The sequence below is a fragment of the Phoenix dactylifera genome, chromosome 18 (assembly GCF_009389715.1).
Source record: "Phoenix dactylifera cultivar Barhee BC4 chromosome 18, palm_55x_up_171113_PBpolish2nd_filt_p, whole genome shotgun sequence".
Classification (NCBI taxonomy): Eukaryota; Viridiplantae; Streptophyta; class Magnoliopsida; order Arecales; family Arecaceae; genus Phoenix; species Phoenix dactylifera.
In genome coordinates, this window is record NC_052409.1 from 9,237,961 (window position 1) to 9,258,563 (window position 20,603).

A 20,603-nucleotide genomic window follows, 5' to 3' on the forward strand; every position below is an offset into this window, starting at 1 on the left:
AAGCTCAGTTTCTTATTATTCCTATGCCGTGTGCACTATGTGACCATGTACGCCGCCAATTGCAGCCACTTATTTATGTAGCGGTGCATCGAGATGAGCATTTGATGAATGAGAGGACCTACAAGAATGAGTGGCTGTGATTGGTGGCGTACAGGACCATCTGGTGCGCACTGTTTAGGGTATAATTTCTTTTTTTCTTCTTTTTTTTTTCATCGTCGTCGAGGACAGAGTCCATCCCTAGGCCCTAATACATCCTGCAGTCATGATATCATACAAAGCCAATGCTGTCCAGCCTGGGATCATTCTTGTAGCACCAAATACTGTCCTCTTTCACCAAAACTGACATCTTGGAGCTGTCGTAGGGTATCCTTTATTTCGATATAGAACTCCCCTTTAGCCACTTTAAAACCTTATTAGAGTCTCCCTTGATCCAGCGTGATGGGAAATAGCTTGCATGCTCAACCATGGGAATAGAAACATCCCCATAATGGCATCCATGCAGCTGCAGCTGCTGTGCATCAAATGCCTTGCGTCGTCAAAATTAAACTAAAGGCACATTTGGTTTGTGACTGGAATCTAAATTGGAATCAGAATGGTTGCATTTCTTAATGTATTTGATTCGTGATTGAAATCAGAATCCGATTCCGTATCGGAATATTTTCGAAATTAGAATCAGAATGGTTGCATTTCTTAATGTATTTGATTCGTGATTGAAGTCGGAATCTGATTCGGTGCCGGAATATTTTTAAGTAACTTTTTGAAAAATAAACTAAAAAGAGGGATATTTTTGGAAAATCGATGTTTAAAGTAAATTTAGTAGAATGAAATTTAAATACTAAATGGAGAGATAGAACTAGATTTCGAAGGATTGAAGCATTCTTATTCTTTTCTTGAATGGGAATAAAAATAGATTCCCTCGGATCGAGTGGGAGTTATTTTCATTTTTATTCCAGAGCTCAACTTTCTTCAACCAAACACACCGAGATTACATGGCAAAAATAGGCACACACCCTAAGAGCCAGGCCGGGACAAGCCTGATGTTGTTTCAGAAGCATAGGCCAGCCAATATTCCCACGCTTGGTGTAGAGACTTGTTGAAGACTCTCCAAGGTGAAGCACATATGCGGTTTCAGTGAGAACCACCTCATCTATAGCTCTTGAAGGATAACTTTGAAGGATAGCTTTTTTTGGTTGCTTCATAGAAGGTTTAGTTTCAGGAATGCTGAAAAGCATGGTTTTCAAATAACAGCATCATAAGTATTATAACGGCGATTATATCAGTTTCTGTCAACCCCAATTACCTTATTGAGATAAATAATGGACCATTATTTTTCATTAATCCTAGTAATCACAAATTGTCATTACACAACCACCATTATTTTCACTTGTATTTTTTTCCAATAAAAAAACATTTTTTTAAAAAATAAACTTTTTTCCTTCAAAATTTTCCATCATGCAGTCCAAAATATATATTACTTCATCTAATGAAAAACAAAGAAAAGATTAACACCGTTTTTATATTTCCATTATATTCGCTATTTCCTGTTACATACCATTACAAAAGCAATTCTTTGAGCGATTAGTCTAATAGCAAAATACGAAAAAAAATGTTTCTTGAGATAAATAAAGGCTGTTATGATGGTCGATAACAGTTACAGCGGAATAACACATTATTTAAAGCCTTGCTGAAAAGTCTACCTCATCTGCAAATAGATGGTATTTTCCAATTAACAAAGCATCAATGATCTCTAACATCGTCAAATATAGATTGTTCCACATCAACGATCCATATACAAAATTTTGACCACTAAGGAAAGAAAATGGAGTAACAAACAAGACCCCTCACTCTAGCTCATCCCTGTAAAATATAAGGGAAAACATGTACATGCAAATCTGTGAAGGAAAGCAAGCTATCTTCTGCATTCAACTTTTAATATTTGATAACCCTCCCTTGTATGGCAAGCCTACCTACAAGTATGCAACATTTTTTCCTTGTCGAGACCCCTTCGGGCATATTAACACGGCGTCCACACAAAGACCCCCTTTAGTGTGTGTGCAATCAATCTGAATCATTGAGAACTTGACTTTGGTTGGTGCACTGGAGTTCTTAACAACAAAGTCACCTACACGGTAGAGCATCCAAATCCCAGGCTCATCTAAATAACACTTGGACTGGACTTGCTGACCATCAGATGTTGATAGCTGAAACCGCACAGGTTTTATGTCCCACCCATGGATGTGCTCAACACTACAGACCCGTCGACCAAGACGTTTGGAGGCCCGGCCTAAATGAAGACGGAAGAATAAGCTGTATGTACCTTCTGGAAAGCAGAACTCAATTTCTCCACCGACTTCGAGCCACCAAACTTGCTGAAGGTATGCAACAGTGTGGAATCTGCAAAAATGATATTTTCAGCTTCATGTCATTTCTCTCCAGTTAAATTTCTTGGGGCATACCATAATCATACTACAAAAGCTCATAATCAGAACTTCAGAATTGAGGACATGGATGATAACTCTAACTGCGCTGCTGATACCCCTCATAACAATTAATAGGAGGATATAAAGCTGAAATGTATTATACCTGATGTTATATGCTAGTATGCCCTCACACAGCTGTTCTGGTACATTCTCATCAAATGCTAAATTTTACATGTGATTAGATCAACTTTTCGGCTATGAAAATTGAAATTAGAACGAACACATGTATGACATTTCAGCGAGGAATCTGACTACCAAGAATATTGAGTGATGTATGAATAACACAGATCTGAATAGATCCACATCCATCACCAGATCAGATATTCCTAGTCCTTTTCAAAAATGTAAATTATGCAGCAAAAACTGATCCAAGAAATGAAAATCTTTCTGCCAACATTGGTCTGTCACAGTTGAATAAGAATTATGTTGATGCACAAGAATAGAATGAATGGCAATGTAGTCAACATAAAAGTGATGCAAGATCAGCAGGATGAGTGGTGATGCATTTAATTATAGTAAGGGAAATAACTACAATGTCTTATACTAGCCGGGGATGGTATCGGTCCAACACAATGAGCACCTTCATGAACCTTGTCTTGTAAACAAATCCCCACCTAGCCATTAGCAGCCCTAAGAACAGAATTGAAATATGAAGATATAGAATCATAAGTTACTTTAGTTATCTTCACTAATGCAAATGCATCTCTTTCCCTGGATCCCCATATTTCAGGAGACCAGGAAAAAATTATAAAGCAAGGAACCATATTGGATGAACTGTTATTCATGGCAAGCTAGTATACGTAGGAAGAAGAGTTGATCCAATGGGGTGTTTATTAAGTAGTCAAAAAACCTATTTAATAATTAAAGATCTCAACACAAGAGAACCCACAAACTATAGAGCCAGAAACCAAAAAAAGAAGAGGTCATCGAATAAAATTCAAAGAAACCTGATCAAATTAAGGATCTGCTGCAAGAAAAAGGGTAGGGATGACAATAGGAGGAATATAAACAAAAATATTATCAGATCAAAACATAAAGATGTATGAGACTCTAGACATTCTAGAGCTTTTTCAAAAGCAAGCAGTGGTAACATCAGTAAAGAAACACACACACGCACATAAAAGGAGAAGAAAAGGAAAAGAAAAACTTGAGATGTAATTCTCCTGTGTAAGTGGAAGCTAGAACAGGTCATTATCAAGCTGAAATGTTGCTAAAAATGATTAGAAACAAAAAAAAGGTTCAAGAGAATAAAAACATATAACATAGAGATTTATGACCGCAAGAACCTAGACAACAAAAACAGCTTAAGTATTGAAGGTTTTCAGGCAACATATAATCTGCCATAAGTCAATTTCCGAATACTGACTCACAAGAACAAACTTAACGCTAAAACCAACGGGTAGCAATTTTAAGCAGACAAATAAACATACAGAAAATACCGGTCAATCTGATAAATTTCATGCCCAGCACCACCCTATTTGGAATGGAGAAAAAGGCAAACATAAAATAAATTTATGTTTAAATAATAAAAAAGAACAAAGTAATACCTAGATTCATCGGTAGGGATAAAGTTCCAGTATCTCCGATCGTCAATCCCTGTAATCGATAACGCCTTTGAAGAGATCAACATGCAAACCCTACCTTTGTATTTGTCCAGCCAGAATTCCTGCGTCACCAGGCACCAAAGCCCAATCCATCAGCAAGATGAACAGCAATTTACATGAATAAAGTCCCTGGAATCATTGGATATTAATCCCAAATGCCTTATCTAGTATAAAATCAGAAAATAGACTTAACTTCTTCACCTTTGCTTCTTCCAAATGCAAAGATTTCACCTACCTTGAGCAAGAAAAAACATACTCAAAATCCAAAAACCTACCCAAAATAACCTAAATGAAGGGAAAATAATCCCAATCACCATATCTAGCATCTAATCATACAAAACACAAAAAGAATTCTCCTTTTCAGATCGTTAAGATAGCAGACCAAATCTAGAAACCAGAAACCCACCAAAAATCCACCCCAATGTAATCGTATCTCCTCATAATTTCCTATTTTATCTCATAGATACCATTTGTGTGCAGAAAGCAACCAAAAAAATGTACCTTGTTGCCCTCATCGAAGCGATTCCGCCGACATAGCCTCGCAAATATCTCCCTCTTGCGAAGCCCACGCATGGAACTCTCCTCCCCCAGCGCCGTCTCCATCAAATACCTATAATTCCTCGGCAGCTTCGCCTCCCACACGTAATCCGCCGACGCCGCCCCCCGGAACGTGCGGCTGAGGCCCGCCAGCCGGCCGATCTCCGGCGGATCAAGCCGGAGCAAGACCTCCGCCAGGCAGCTCTCCGGCAAGTCCCCCAGACCAGTTGCCCGCTCTCTCCCGTCCATACTCGACACCCCGGCCCCCATCCCAAATCCTAACGCTAGCCCCCTCCCAAATTCCTACCCAAAGCTAAGCTCAAAACCACCGATCTAGCCCCAGTCGGCGAGAAGTTTAGGGATTTATCTGTAGAGAGTAAGGGATTTGGAGGAGAGGAGGAGGAAAGCGACGCGGCTTCGCTTGGAGGAGGGGGGAAGATTTAGGAGGAGGAGGAGGAGAAGCCCACCATCCATTCGATTCTTCGCTGGTTCTTCTTCCCTCGGCTCGGGAATTAGATTTTTTCGTTATTCCCGTCTCTCTCTCTCTCTCTCTCTCTCTCTCGTTTTATTTCTATACGATAGCGGAATAAAGGATAACGTTTCGGTGGGGATATAGTTATTCCACTATAAAAAAACAGAAGTGACGGCTGCGGCGGACGCTAATCCTGCATCGTATGGGCTGGAAATGCCGGGGGACGCGTGGCCGAATAAAAGGTTGGAATAGTGGGTGCCGAAAGGGGCTTTATATGGACTTTTTTTTAGTATTTATCTTCCTGGAATATCTCTGGCAGAGGTTGCGTGGCTGCATATGGATTTGGAGCATATGTTTGGACTTTGTAATGCTGTCATAAACCTAAGATTCCCACATTGGGATCTAAGTAGTTGGCTTCTATTATAGTACTAGATTTCTCTCTTCTGTTATAGAGAACTTGATGTTTCTTGAGGTTGTATCAAAATCATATTGACCATATCTTGATGAGATTAATTAGGAAATAGACTACAAATATTTTGGAGGCTAAGTGTGCCTCAAGATATTGGCTAGCTTAATTAGCAGCTAATAGTCGCTTTTTTTTAGAGATGATTGCATATCGATCTTTACATCCATGATCAACCATGTATTGGTATGGCGGCTGGTTCGAGCTTTTCCAAGATTAAACGAAAATAAATTGTCTTTATCAGATGCTTGATAGAAAATAAATTGTCTCTATGTTGTTCTCCATTCTTGTGCTTATGTTTGAAACCTTATCCACATATATGTTAATTTATATATCTATCTAGGCAAACCAATTATGTAACTACATATTAACCTGAATGGATTTTTATTTATAAATATGTCTGCAGATAAACTATGTTGTTTCTGACTAGATCATGCCTGATCACGACAAACTTATTCAAACTTATCCAATAACAAAACAAGGCAACCCTAAGTGGTCAGGCCCCACCGAAGCTTGAGTGCGAAACAATTGATGCTTATCATAGTACTTAAAAATTGATCTTTCTTTTAGAAAGATTTTAATCCTTTATCGCCTTCATTGCCATGATTTTTGAAGATCAATCCCAAGTATTTGATAAATACATAAGAATTCAAATATCTTAAATAACAAGCACACTACATGAATTGAGATTTGTCTCAATGACCACACCTCTCTGCTTAGCAACTGGGTCTTGATTCAAATTCTTGGATAGTGCATCCACAAAAGACTGAACTTGCACAAGAAAAGAAAAAAAGGAATTATAGATATATTATTTAGAAAATTTGTAGCTCTACAAATTTATGTGTGTCTCTCTCTCTCTAAAAAATTGGGACATTATAGACATATTAGTAGTTCCATAAATTATTGAATTGAAAATCAATTAGTGATAAATGTTTGCAGATGTAGAGGGTTGTTTAGAGGAATTGAACTTAAGCTGGATTAAAGATAAGAGGGATTTTGCTAGATAAATAAATATTTAATTTTGACCTTAATTTGAATAAGCTTAAATTTTAATTTCATGAAAAAACTTGTGTGTGTGTGTTTTTTTAATGACCAAGGGGTTCTAACCCAAACCCCTACGCTACACCCACTCCCACTCCCTCCACTTGGGCCGAGTAGATCAAGCCTTGCATACACAAAACCAGGATGGAGTAACTGAGACTAGATTTAGGATAGATTCCCTTTGTAATTGAACCCTACCCCTTGTCTCAAGTGGCAAGGGGTCATCCTAATGGGAGAAATATTGGATGCCTTAATCTCATACCAAATCTTCCCTTTGACCTTAGATGTAAGCCGAAAAGAACAACCTCAGCCCCAATCAAGCAGCGGACCAACCAAGTGAGTTACCTCAGCCCCAACCGAGGAGCTAATCAACATGAATCGATATAGACCGACAGTCCTAACAATCGACAGCCCAAGCAACCCGCAGTCACAGCAACACCATGCTTTATGCCAGACCTACGCCGCACGCCGCCCATATAGACTGGCACCCACGCCTCGGTCGTGCGATTTGTCATTGTCTGGCTATCATTGCATGCCACATCGACCCAAGTAATGACAAAGCTGATTCTCCTATATAAGGAAAACAACTCGGAGGACGCAATACGCACACAACCTTTCTCATGGAGCCCTCATTCTACCGAAATTTCTCTTCCTTCTACGTTGTTGCCTCTCTATTCTGACTTAGGCATTAGAGGGTCTCTTGCCGAAAACTCTCTGGCAAGCAGACTTTTTGTAAATCATACACGGAGAAGATCCACCCCCACACCTTGTTCAGCTTGCTTAGCTCATCTTCAGCTGACCTCCAGATCATCCGAGCTGCGCTCCGACCTCAACCCAATTTTGGCTGCAACAGATTAGCGCTAGAGAAGGGCCTACCATTCCCAAGCAACATCGACATCCATCAAAGGGAGAGAATCAACATGAAGTGATGAGGATCCCGTGTGCATCGCGGGCATCGCAGTGTCATGCTCCAACCTCTCGAGCATCATTGTAGAGCCCAAAAACTAACCCACTGAAACAACCCACTATGCATGTAGACAATGAGCAGTTCAACCTACTCACTTAATAGCTACAGGCATTGGCTGCGGTAGTCCAGAACCTGCAGTAGACAATGGCGTGACTGAAGATGGTCCAACCGAAATCCAACCGGCCTAGCCACCACTCTCAGTCGCCAACGCGTGTCATGCGCCTGGTCAGCCACCGCTCCCAATGATAAGATCTGAAGCAGTCCTACCAAGCCGACGTACTCTGCAAGCTTCAAGGCTCTTACGATGCTGCATGGAGCTACCGATATCGTGCTTTGTAAGGCATTCCTTGCGACCTTTCACAAGGTGGCTCAATTTTGGTTCTCCAAGTTTCAGCCCAATTCCATCCACTCCTTCGAACAGCTCGCCCGCCTCTTTCTGACCCACTTTGCCTCCAGTTGGAGATGGTGCCACAATTCAAATGCGCTGCTCGGCATCAAGCAATAAGAGAAAGAGTCCCTCAGGGACTACGTCAACTGTTTCAATGCGGCGATGCTGGAGGCACGCGATTTGGATCAGTTGATCGTAATGTCTATGATGAAAAGTGGTCTATGGCCGTCAAGCTTCCTTTTCTCACTGGAAAAGCATTTCCCCATCAACTTCGTAGAAATGTTGACATGACCCAACAAATATGCCAATGCTAAGGAAGCCATGGCTTCTTACCGCGAGTCTACTAGCAGGAGAGCCCCCCAAAGAAGCAAGAGATGGCGCGAGGAGCGAAAAGAGCTAGGGAGTGCCTCGCCTCAGCACGAGGGAGGGCTCATGACGACCCAAAAGCCCACAATGGATGTTCGAGAGGTCCACCCCTCTCACAACTCTAAGGGCCAAGATCCTCTTGGAAATCGAAGGACGAGGTTATCTACGCCCCCCACATCCGATGAAGGGCCCGATGACCAACAAAGGCCAGAAGAAGTATTGTCACTTCCACTGAGACCATGGCCACGACACCGAGGAGTGTGTTTAAGTCAAGGACAAAATCGAAGCACTCATTCGGCACGGACGGCTAGACCGATATGTGCGCCCTTGGTAGGAGCAAGAAGCACCTGCTTCGGCCTCTAATCCGCCACCCCCGAGGTCGGCTGACAATCGCCCGACAACAAGCATCATCAACATGATCGCCGGCAGGCTTGCCGATGCCCCCAAGTGCCTCATATGATCAATTAGATAATAGAGTATATGTTAGAAAACCTACTTAGATATTAGCCTTATCATGAGGACAAAGACCAATCATCCAATCAATTATATATCGAGGACCTATACTAGAATTTAACAATTTGTTTCATATTATATCCACGTAAGCTAGCTTTCGCATACTATTTGTTTACATCATATTTTACTTTGTATAATATACTTTGCCATAAAATTATTATATGGAGCAAGCAACAAACAATTCCTACATACAACTCTTATGAAGCAGTGAGAGCTGACCTACAATACATGCCTATAGAAGGGACCTGGCACTCAGGTATATGATTATTGCCTCCAAATGTGATTAGGCTGTAACCACGTTATGTAATAAGATCTTCAAAAAAAATCATTGTTAAAGATTGCTCTTTCATATATTTGATTGCAATTTTTATTCTGTTAGTTGATCGCTCTAAAGCAACAAGGTATCGTCCTTTGTGTTGCTTCCCTGAAGAACTGTTCAAGGAACGGTATTTAATATCTTTTAGTAAATCAGCTCTGTAGCTCAAAATGAATATGAAATGCATCCATGCCAAACCAACCGACCCGAGAGCCAACATAGTGCAATTCCATTTTTTCATAGATCCAAAAGTAATCCAATCTGACCGAACCAAAATTATATAAATTAAACTTGAATTCAAAAACAAAGCACGTTCTAAATATGAATTGGATTTGGATTAGTAGGTTTAACAATCCAAACCCGGTCCTGAGCTAGTATAATATATACTTTAGATTCCTCTTTAAATATAAGAAAGGATTTTTTTTAATCATATAGATCGTCAATAATATCTACTATTAATGATAACTATATATGGTTATTAGTCGAATCTTGTATAGACTGTCGTCGATAGTATATATATACATAAATGCATGCATGCATGTATATTGTATCTTATTATTTTATTGTATAATATATTCATGATCTAAATAGGAAATTAGTTTATATTATGATTTGTTTTAGGATTATTGTTAATGTGATTCAACTCCAAAAGTATGATGGATTAAGAAAATTAATATAATAACCGATCTGATCGAACCCACCTAGAATTGGATCACATTTGGTTTATTTTTTTGACCTAGTTAAAATATATATTGGATTTAGATTGTGCCCATCCCGATCCGACCTGACCTACTGTACAGCCTCAAGTGCATGGCTAAAAACATTTGTGAAATGGAAGACTTGGGAACTGCTTGTAGAGTCTTGTTCATAATAACTAGGGACACATGAAGCAATCAGTGTGGAATCACCATCACATTTGCGTGGAAGCAAAGGTTTTTTTCTTATGCAATTTAGCTGCAAAGAAAAGATTCTTTTCCATTTCTTTGTCTTTCTACTTTTTCTGTTTTGACAAAAGAACTAAAGGGATTCCTAGAACTCGTCTATGAGTCTCCTGGCTCCCCTTGTTCTTTCTTTCACACCTTCAACCCCATTCTTAACCAATTAAAATATCAAATTAGATTTACTAAAGAACAACTTAGAAAAGAAAGGAGAAGCCTACTATAATAGCTAGCTGAAAGCAGAAGAAACCACCCAGCCCCAAGAGATTGGATCATAGTCAGCAAACACAAATCTTTCTCCATCCATCCACCTCTGTAGTCACACCTCTAACAAGATGCCTAAGAGGGAAAAGAGTGATTGATTAGTTTATGCTCATTAGTACCTGCATACAATTAGTTAAGGATTGAGCCTTGAAGGTTTCAAATGTAGCTTTTCATGGTAACAATTTTCAAATGTAGTTCAATAGGCTTGCTTAATAGTCAGTGCTGTTGGTGGTGTGGACATTCCACCAACCGGCATCGACATTAATCTGCTGTCCTGTTAGGTGGTAGGCCGACATCGAGATATTATCTTGATTCTTGAATGGCTTATAGCATGACACAAATGCATTTAACTGGATGGATTTCTTTTAAACAAAGTTCATGGCACAAGTAAATCATGTGAGACCCATGAAATACATTAACCTTGATGTGTGGGGTTTAGTTTTGTTTGGCTGGCCAACTAGTTTGTATGTTCCACTGGCTGTAGATGCTATTAAACGCTATTGGTTGATAGTTCTTTGAAGCAGCAGTGCTCATATATATGATGCTATAACCTTATGTATGTCCTAGATGTCAAGTTCTGCATGTTTATAAATATATTCTTAAATTTAGTCATCCTCTCCCTCTATCTTTCCCTCTCCTTCTCCCTCCCCCCGCATCCCCTTCCCCCTTCTTCCTCCTCTGAGTCTTAACTGTTGATATAATTATGAATTTGTTATGAAAAATAAAAGATTTATAGAGAAGAAGTGATGTCATTTGACTTTAAATTGTGGAAGTACAAACAAAAATTAATGTCTTAATATGGGTCAGGTTCAGGTCCCATGCCCCAATTGGCTTCCAATTCGAATTCTAGTTTGAACAGAAAAGATGGAATACTAACAAGAGAGTTTTAGTTTATAAAAACCTCATGATTAGGCATTTTAATGATTCCTACAAACAATGATAGATTAATCTCCAAGGAGTCTTTGTCAAATCTATTCTTGAAAGTCAACTATTTATCCCAACCACTGATTAGGTCAGGAATGGGCTACCAATGGATATCTATATGAATGCAAATGGGTCATGTAAGTGTCACATCCTCATCACATCTTGTTTGCCAATTGCTGGCTTGCATTACTGAGGAACTCATCCAAAATCTAAGTATACCACTCAACAAGAGATCCTTAAGTTTTTCTAATTCAGACTCATTCAAATGATTTATCCTATCCTTCCTCTGTGTGTGTGTGTGTGTGTGTGTGTGAGAGAGAGAGAGAGAGAGAGAGAGAGAGAGGATTCTAGATGAACTTATGCATGCAAGCAATATGTAACTCATGTTTGCTTTGGTAATGAAACTACTACATAAATATCAACTATTTGGAACAGTACAAAAAAAATTCTAAAGTGTGGTTGGTCATGAGATGAATTTGATCTGCATTGCTGCTAACGTAAATTATATTTTTTAATTCAGAAAAGTAATTGGATTTGAACCAATGACTGGCCTCTGAACATAATATAGTACCAACCTCTTGGGCAAAATCTTTGAGCTTCTTCACTTGGATAAGAATTTGATGCTAAGCTAAAAATTGTCACGTCGACCAAAACCTAAAGCTTACAAAGCTTTTGAGGTTTTGATTCAGGCCACCTCTCAATTTGACATCTCTTAATCTCAATTCAAAATCTAAAACAACTATGATTGGTGCAGACCCATCTTGTACTTGAAAGACCAGGCTCTAGTATATTTGCTTGTTCTGATCCTGTGCTACAAACCCAGAACTTTTGTTTGGTCTTATAACCTATGATCCAGTACTATTCTAGTTTTTGACATGTCTGAGATGGACTTATCTGATTCTATCACTTCAATAATTCAAGGGTCGGGAGTGTATCTTTTGTGCCAAGAAAGGATTCACCTTCCTTCGTGCGAATCTACCATTGGATCATCCACTGGTCGCTTAGGATCTGTGCAGTGGGTGATCCAACTGTGGATTCGTGCGAGAGAAGGTGAATCCTTTTATTATGCAAAAGATGCAACCTCAATCCGTAATTCTAAAAGGTTTGTTGACGTTACATTTTGCAATATACATGCATACATACATACATACGTTACACATGCGCTCACATATACATATGTCTAAGCTGACAAAACCAAAGAAGATTGGAGAACTTTTAATGAACAGAGTTACTGTTCATTGTCTGGCATGGTACCGTGAACAGTACCTTTAAGCCATTGATATTATATATATTCATCATAAAACTGAGGGAATATTACAGTCTATATATAGACACATACAACCGACTTTGCTCTACCAGATTACAGCTGTGGCTAACAGAAATATATTCTAGAGTGGTCTAGAGGATGCTGGAAAGATCCTGAGGCTTCCGAATTCTGTTAGAGAGTAACAGAATTCATTTGAGATTTGAATCACTACTCGCACCTGAGCATACATGTCAATAGGCCCCCTCAAGCTGAAGGAGCAGAAAGAACCTTCAGTTTGGCACAAAAATCCTTATGACGTTGAGTAGATAGAGCCTTGGTGAAGAGATCAGCTGGCTGATCTAAGGTAGAAACATGGGCTAAGGCAATTTCTTTGCTCTGCACTCTTTCCCTAATGAAATGGTAATCGACCTCGATGTGTTTCGTCCTTGCATGAAACACCGGATTCGAAGCCAACTGAAGTGCTGAAATGTTGTCACAATGCAATAGGGTAGGAGATGTAGAGGAGATTGAAAAATCGGAAAGAAGCCGTCGTAACCAAATGAGTTCAGCTGAAGTAATGGCAAGCGCCCGATATTCTGCTTCGGTTGAATATTTGGCGACAGTCGGTTGCTTCTTGGAAAGCCATGAAATCAAATTATTACCTAGAAACACACAAAAACCAGTGGTAGACCTTCTATCATTGATATCTCCCGCCCAGTCCGAATCACTAAAGGCATGAAGTATGAGAGATCCAGGTGTAAAATGCAGTGAATGATGAATTGTTCCTCTGATATAGCGGAGCACCCGCTTTAATTGCTCAAAATGATGTAGCAGCGGAGAGTGCATGAATTGACTTAAGTAATTCACAGCAAAAGCGATATCCGGGCGAGTAATCGTTAGATACTGGAGTGAACCTGTAACTCGCCGAAAGAATTCAGGATCAGAAAAAGAAATGCTCTGCTTGGGAGCTTTTGAAATAGACAACGGTGAGATAACAGATTTACTGTCCATCATCCCAGTTTTGTGCAAAATATTTAAGGCATATTGATGTTGACTAAGAATGAGGCCATCTGAGGAATAAGTAGCATGAATTCCTAAAAAATGAGATAGCCTGCCGAGGTCTTTAATCCTGAATTTGTCTTGAAGACATAACAGAAGTTTATGTAGTTCTGCGTTGTTGTTGCCCATGATGAGAATATCATCTACATAGATGAGTAAATAGAGACTAACTCCTTTGCAGTGATAGAGAAATAAGGAGGAATCGGCAGAACTGACAGTAAAACCAAATTGAAGTAAGATTTCTGAAAAAGTGCAAAACCATTGACGAGGCGCTTGTTTGAGCCCATAGATCACCTTCTTTAAATGACAAACATGCTCCGGGAAATTCGGATTCTGAAATCCTTTAGGCTGATCCATGTAAACGGATTCCTCCAAAACACCATGAAGGAACGCATTCTAGACATCTAGTTGTTTGATTTCCCAAAGAAATGAGAGAGCAATTGAGATAAACACACGGATGGTTTGGAATTTTGCTACGGGACTAAATGTCTCATGATAATTGATACCATACTCTTGTTTAAACCCTTGGGCTACCAAGCGAGCTTTGAATCTAGCAATGGAACCATCAGATTTTCGTTTAATTCGATATGTCCACTTGCAGCCGAGTATATTAGTGGCAGTGCTTCTAGGTACCAGCTCCCATGTCCTTTGATCTAATAGGGCATTAAACTCTGCTGACATAGCAGCCCTCCATCTTGGATCATTGACAGCTTTTGTGAAACAACTCGGTTCTTCTTCCTGACTGGTTGAAATTTCTGTTGAAGAACTAAGTAGAGACAAGATATGTTTAGGCTTTAAGGATCCTGTCTTAGATCTGGTAATCATCGAGTGGGTGGGCAAATGTTGTGAAGACTGATGAGGTAATGAGGGATGTGGACTTGCTGTCACATGAACTGAAAGTAGAGGCTGAGTGTTCTGTGGAGGTGAGGAAAAAGTGGAAGAAATAGGTGGTATAGGAATGCTGGCAGTGTGTAATGAAGATGACGATCCTGCAGAAGATGTAGGTGAAGGTGGAGTAGCCGGTGGAACAGGACATGAAGTGGGAACAAATGCTGTAGGGGGAAACGAAGGAGTGAAAAGGATTGGTGGAGAAGATGAATGGAGTTTCTGTGCTGAGGAGAATGGAAAACAATTCTCATCAAATGTGACATGGCGAGAAATGTAAATCTTGTTATGGACTGGATCATAACAACGATAACCCTTGTGGTTTGAGGAATAGCCAAGGAAAATACATGAAATGGACCTGGGAGAAAATTTGTTAACTGAATAAGGCCTGAGCCACGGAAAGCATCTGCAGCCAAACACTTTAAGAAATTTGTAATCAGGAGCTTTGTTGTACAGACACTCAAAAGAAGAGAAGTGTTGTAGGACTGCCTTAGGAAGACAGTTAATAAGATGATTTGCAGTAAACAGAGCTTCGACCCAGAAGTCAGAAGGCAAAGAGGAGTAAAACAAAATACTGCGTATGGTTTCAAGAAGGTGTCTATGTCGTCGTTCAGCCATCCCATTCTGCTCAGGGGTATATGGGGTGGATAATTGATGCTGAATGCCAGACAAGGAGAAAAAATATTGAAACTTTTTATTGACAAACTCTCCTCCCCCATCTGACCGAAAGGCTTTGATGGAAGATGAGAACTGTTTTTCTACATAGGTTTTGAAACTAGAAAAGACAGGAAATACATCAGATTTTTGTTTAAGGGGAAACACCCAACTATATCTACTGAAATCATCAACAAACACCACATAATATCTGAAGCTTTGTTTGGATGAGATTGGAGATGGACCCCAAACGTCAGCATGGACAAGTTGAAGGGGAGAAACAGACTTCGCTTCAGATGGTGGAAGATTAATTCGATGACATTTTGCAAGGCTACAGGACTGACAAAGCTCCTGATGATTGTTTGCTGGAGATAGAGACAGAGTGTTACTGAGATGTGAGAGCGTAGAGGAAGACGGATGTCCCAGCCGTAGATGCCAGAGCTGTGAAGGAGAGATTGTCGCAGAGAGAGCTGTAGGTATCGGAAGTGATGAAGACGGAGGAGTGAAAGTGAAGGGGATTGTATACAGCCCATTAGTACAATTGCCCTGAAGTAATGTTTGATTGGTTGCCTTGCTCTTAATTGTGCAGCCATTTGAATCAAACGAAAGAATGTAGTTATTTTCAGAGGCCAATTTGTAAACGGAAAGCAGATTATGTGACATTTTGGGAACGTGGAGAATGTTAAAAAGATGTAAGGAATGTGTAGAAGAAGAGATGTTACCAGATCCAGTGTGAGCAATTGGGATAGAAGAACTATCGCCAAGATTCACTTGCTCCATGCCTTGATAAGGTGCTGAAGAATGAAGAACGGATGGATTATTGGTGATGTGGGATGTTGCTCCACTGTCAATAATCCAATTATTCCCAGAAGTTGATGCTGCCGAAGTTGGAGTAAAAAATGCTTGAGGTGATGCAGATTGTCGCTGAATTGTGTTAGGTGGAGCAGAATGATGGTACCAGCATGTAACTGCAGAATGTCCATGTTTATGACAGATTTGGCATTCTATCATATAGGTATAGTGATCAGATCTTCCAGGTGAAACTGAAGACGACCCTCTAAAACGGCCTCTGCCACGATACGGGGAAGAAAATCTGCCTCTTCCTCTACCGCGAGTTGAAAATAGAGCAAGTGTAGAATCTGGAACTGAAATTGGAGCAGAATTTCTGGTGGTCAGTATGAGATCTTCACTACATAATAACGCATACAATTCATCCAAAGGAAGTGAAGAGGATCGAGTTCGAATAGCTGTGGAGAATGAATCAAACTCAGATGGAAGACCATTCAAAATATATAGTATGATATCTTCATTTTCTACCTGAGAACCAGCAGCTTGTAATGCATCGACTTTCAATCTAACACTATTTAGATATTGTGTCATGGATTGTTCAGCCTTTTTAATAGTGTGCAGTTCATTTTTTAACTGCATAACTCTGGATCTGGTTGAGGAATTCAACCTATTCTCAAGAGTCATCCAGATCTGAGAGCAGTTTTCCAGATTTACAACATAAGAGAGAATACCAGCAGAAATAGTAGAGTTAAGCGCTGAAGCAAGGAACTGATCTACAACAAACCAATTTGTAGAATCTGGAGCACCATGAGAGTTTATGAAGGATGATGCATTGATGGATCCATCGAGAAAACCGTAGAACCCGCTGGCGCCAACTCTGATACCATGACAAAACCAAAGAAGATTGGAGAACTTTTAATGAACAGAGTTACTGTTCATTGTCTGGCATGGTACCGTGAACAGTACCTTTAAGCCATTGATATTATATATATTCATCATAAAACTGAGGGAATATTACAGTCTATATATAGACACATACAACCGACTTTGCTCTACCAGATTACAGCTGTGGCTAACAGAAATATATTCTAGAGTGGTCTAGAGGATGCTGGAAAGATCCTGAGGCTTCCGAATTCTGTTAGAGAGAAACAGAATTTATTTGAGATTTGAATCACTACTCGCACCTGAGCATACATGTCAATATAAGCTCCCCACAGCTTGTTCCTGGACTAAAACAAATCAAGCTACAGAACTGTCATCAAGAAAGCTTAAAACAGTAGGAGGAAAGGAACAAAGGAGACTCGGAAAAACTAATGCTCAGAACAATTGGCTCTGAAAACCCAGTGGAACCAGAAAAATCTGGCTCTGGACTTCAACAATATCATATGCTCTCATGTTTCTTTTCTAACAAAAATTTCGGTTATCAGACCAAACTAGAGGTTACAGCTTTGAATGTGTTTCTATCTAATTTAGTTACTTAACATCCTGGATTCTCTAGTTTAATTTCTTGGTAGTGATCCTACAGAGGTTTAGTTTATTTTTCTTTTCTTCTTTTTGTTGGAATCTTTGAAGATATGATTAGTTCAAAGTCCAATATAATCCTAAGATTTAGTCTTAAAGAGTACCCATGGTCCTCTCAGTATTCTCATCTCCAGTTAGTCACGGATCCATCAGAGGCATGCATTCACTAAACTGTGTTCAATTCAAGAACCGAGGACTATGGTAAAAAGCTATTCAATCCCGATCCCTTGTTTTGTTGGATTATTGGGGAAAATATTGCGTTGTTTTTTTTTTTAAGATAACTGATCCAAATCCTGGCATCAGCTTTTTCCATGAACAAAGACTACACCCACCAAGAGTAATCTCAAATGAGAGGAAACGACATCATATTCATACAACATACCACGCACTTGCTTTATAGCACTATAACTCTATCGCATGCTTTCATGTTGCATTTTACCTTTGGATATTACTGGCCACCTGTCATCTCTATATGTATGTATGTATGTATGCATGCATGCATGCATGCATGTATGTGTTGCTGGAAATTGGACCCGGGGGCAATCTTCGGTCGAGGAGAGGGAGCATCGGGAGGTCACCACGGCGGGGCGGCGACCAGTCGGCGGGCGGCGTCCTCCGTCTGGGGTGGTCGGAGAGAGGGAGCAGCAGGTCCTCACGGCGGGGCGGCGATCCGTCGGCGGGCGGCGTCCTCCGTCTGGGGTGCCTGCAGACAAGCCGGTGGCCGGATTTTCCGGCGCCGGCCCTCCGATGCTCAAGTCAGGGAGGGGGCAAATAGTATAGAGAGGAGAAGAATAGTGTTTGTAGGGTGCGTAATTTTTCCCAACCCCCCCACCTGAGGGGCCAAGGTTCCCTTTTATAGGCGGGGGTCGGTTTACCTGTGATGTAACGGGGCGAGGCCGTAGTACGGCTCGGCATGTTGTTCAGGTCGGCGCACGATCAGGTGAATCATTGCGTTGATGTCGGCGGTGAGGTCGTCGTACGACACGAACCAGCACGCTATCAGGCAAATCATTGCATTGGTGTCGGAGGTATGGCCGAGATCAGAGACTTATCATGGTTGACTAGACTCTGCTGGGCTAACTTGCCGTGGAGAGCTGAGAGTCCGTAGATGACAGGAGCCATGCGCATTAAATGTGGAGTAAGCCGGAGATCCGCATTAATTGTGGAGTAAGCCGGAGGTCCGCATTAATTGTAGAGTAAGCCGGAGATCCGCATTAATTGTTGAGTGAACCGGAGGTTTACGGTGGCCATGCGCAATGAATGCCGGGGGGGGGGGGCGTCAGAGTATGGTCCTCGGCCGGACCTCAGAGGGGCATGGCCGTAGTAGGTGGCTGATAAGGGTAGACTTTGAACATCAGGGTTTTCCTAGGTCGGAGGTCTCGAGGTCGGATGTCTTGAGGTCGGGCGTTCCGAGGTCGGACGCCGACTTCGGCTGTCCAGGGTCGGCGATTGTACGGCTTCTCGGAGGCATTCGTGTCATTGGGGGGAAAAATCTTATTCCCCCAACACTATGTATATGTTGATAGTTTCATTCTTTGATTACACCAAGCAGAACCAAAAGCAAAATCTTCTTAGAAGACTGTTTAAAAAGTTTTTCTGGTGCTTCTACATTGTTCAGTCCTATTTACACTTCATAGCGTCCACAAATGCATAGAGATCTCTTAGGCTCGTTCCTCGGGAAACAAGCTAATTAACTTCAAGTTTACAATAATAGCTGGATAAAATAGAAAAACTATAACCTTGGGCTTGGCTTAAAAATCTTGTAGCTCAAATTAATGAACACCTGCCTCATAAGCAAGTACGGCTCAAACAACAACTAGCCCGAAACAAATTATTATTTGGGCTTTTAGATTCTTAGACAGCTCCTCTATTTCTTCTGCAATTGCTCTTCCACTCTTAACCACTTAATATATTTAGTTAACCAATTAAGCACTAAGAAAATCAAAGAAAACGCCCACAAGAATGGCAACAAGGAAAAAGAATCCATAACCGAGAGTGTGGCTCCGGATCAGTGTAAAAGAGCTCTTAACTCATCCATCTGTCCTTTTGTTAAAATGGAAAGAGAAGTAGAGAAATCAATAAATACTAATCCGTAATTGTCTTAGTACTAGGATTAGCTGAGGAGCAAATATTAGGGAAGGTGTCAGGTCAAGGTGAACCTAAGTTTTTCTAACAGTCTATAGCACAACTCTAGCAAATATTTAAATGGATTTCTAGAGATATAGAGAAGTTCATTTTTTAAAATATTTTACATAGAAATTTAGTGAGGATGAGCGCGACCTGTTAATCTAATCTACTTCTCATTTATTGGCCAGCTTGACGGATTAGACCCACAAAATAAACCTTGATTCTGGAACAACAATGACAGATGTTGTATATTTTGTAAGTTTTTTCTCGCGCTAGCTATTTGAGATTTTAGTATTTGCCGAACTATTTTGTTGGCTGAATAAGTTGATGAATGTAAAATATTTATGAATGAAGAGTATGGCATTATCTGGCTTTCAAGAATTATTAGTGCTGATAAAATTCATGGCTCAGATTATCGGACCATGTCCTGTTAATTGTCTGAAAGGGCCAAGTTGGGGTGCAATTAGTGTTCACCATCAAAACTAGTATTGCTTAGGATCTAGTATAGTTGAGTTGGAGAAATTGGAAAGACATGGCAGGTGCATTTTGTATGGATGGATTTTAGATTGAATCATCCGGTTTTGGTAGTCATTTTTCATGACCTTTGTCAACGCTGAATATTGCCATTCAAAATAGACATTGTCAGATTCCATGACACTTAAAAAAGTTTTCAAATCTAATCTTTGTAGTTAACAATCTAATCTCTTCTGATTAGGCCAGAATAAGCTGCCAATAGATATGCATAGAAGTGCCAAAAAGGCATCAATCTAACCCAGCCCCTTTTGTCCTCATCCACCACCATGGACCCTTTGGAGCAACAGATTGTTAGTCCATTATGCTCAAAAATTTTGAACCAAAGCTGTTAATTTGACCCTATCAACCTTTTTTTCTTCTTTTTTGACCCTGAAACCTTTCTTCCTAGGTTGAGAATACTTTTTAAAAATAAATATGATGTAGGGGAAATCCCACAAAATTTAATATAAAAAAAAATTACAATCTCACCTCCTTTAATTTGACCAATTTATAGCTGAAATTTTGTTCCAGAATCC

General features: G+C 40.2%; 1 protein-coding gene across 1 annotated transcript; it reads right to left on the reverse strand.

The window, feature by feature from the left end:
• Positions 1 to 1,701: 1,701 nt before the first annotated feature.
• LOC103720766 (F-box protein PP2-A13-like) lies at positions 1,702 to 5,184 on the reverse strand. Its single transcript, XM_008810638.4, has 3 exons — positions 4,586 to 5,184; positions 4,028 to 4,146; positions 1,702 to 2,394 (listed from the first exon to the last, which is right to left on the reverse strand). Exons 1-3 carry the CDS (start codon positions 4,889 to 4,891, stop codon positions 1,968 to 1,970), a joined length of 852 nt encoding a protein of 283 aa, XP_008808860.1. The 5' UTR covers positions 4,892 to 5,184; the 3' UTR covers positions 1,702 to 1,967.
• Positions 5,185 to 20,603: the final 15,419 nt, after the last annotated feature.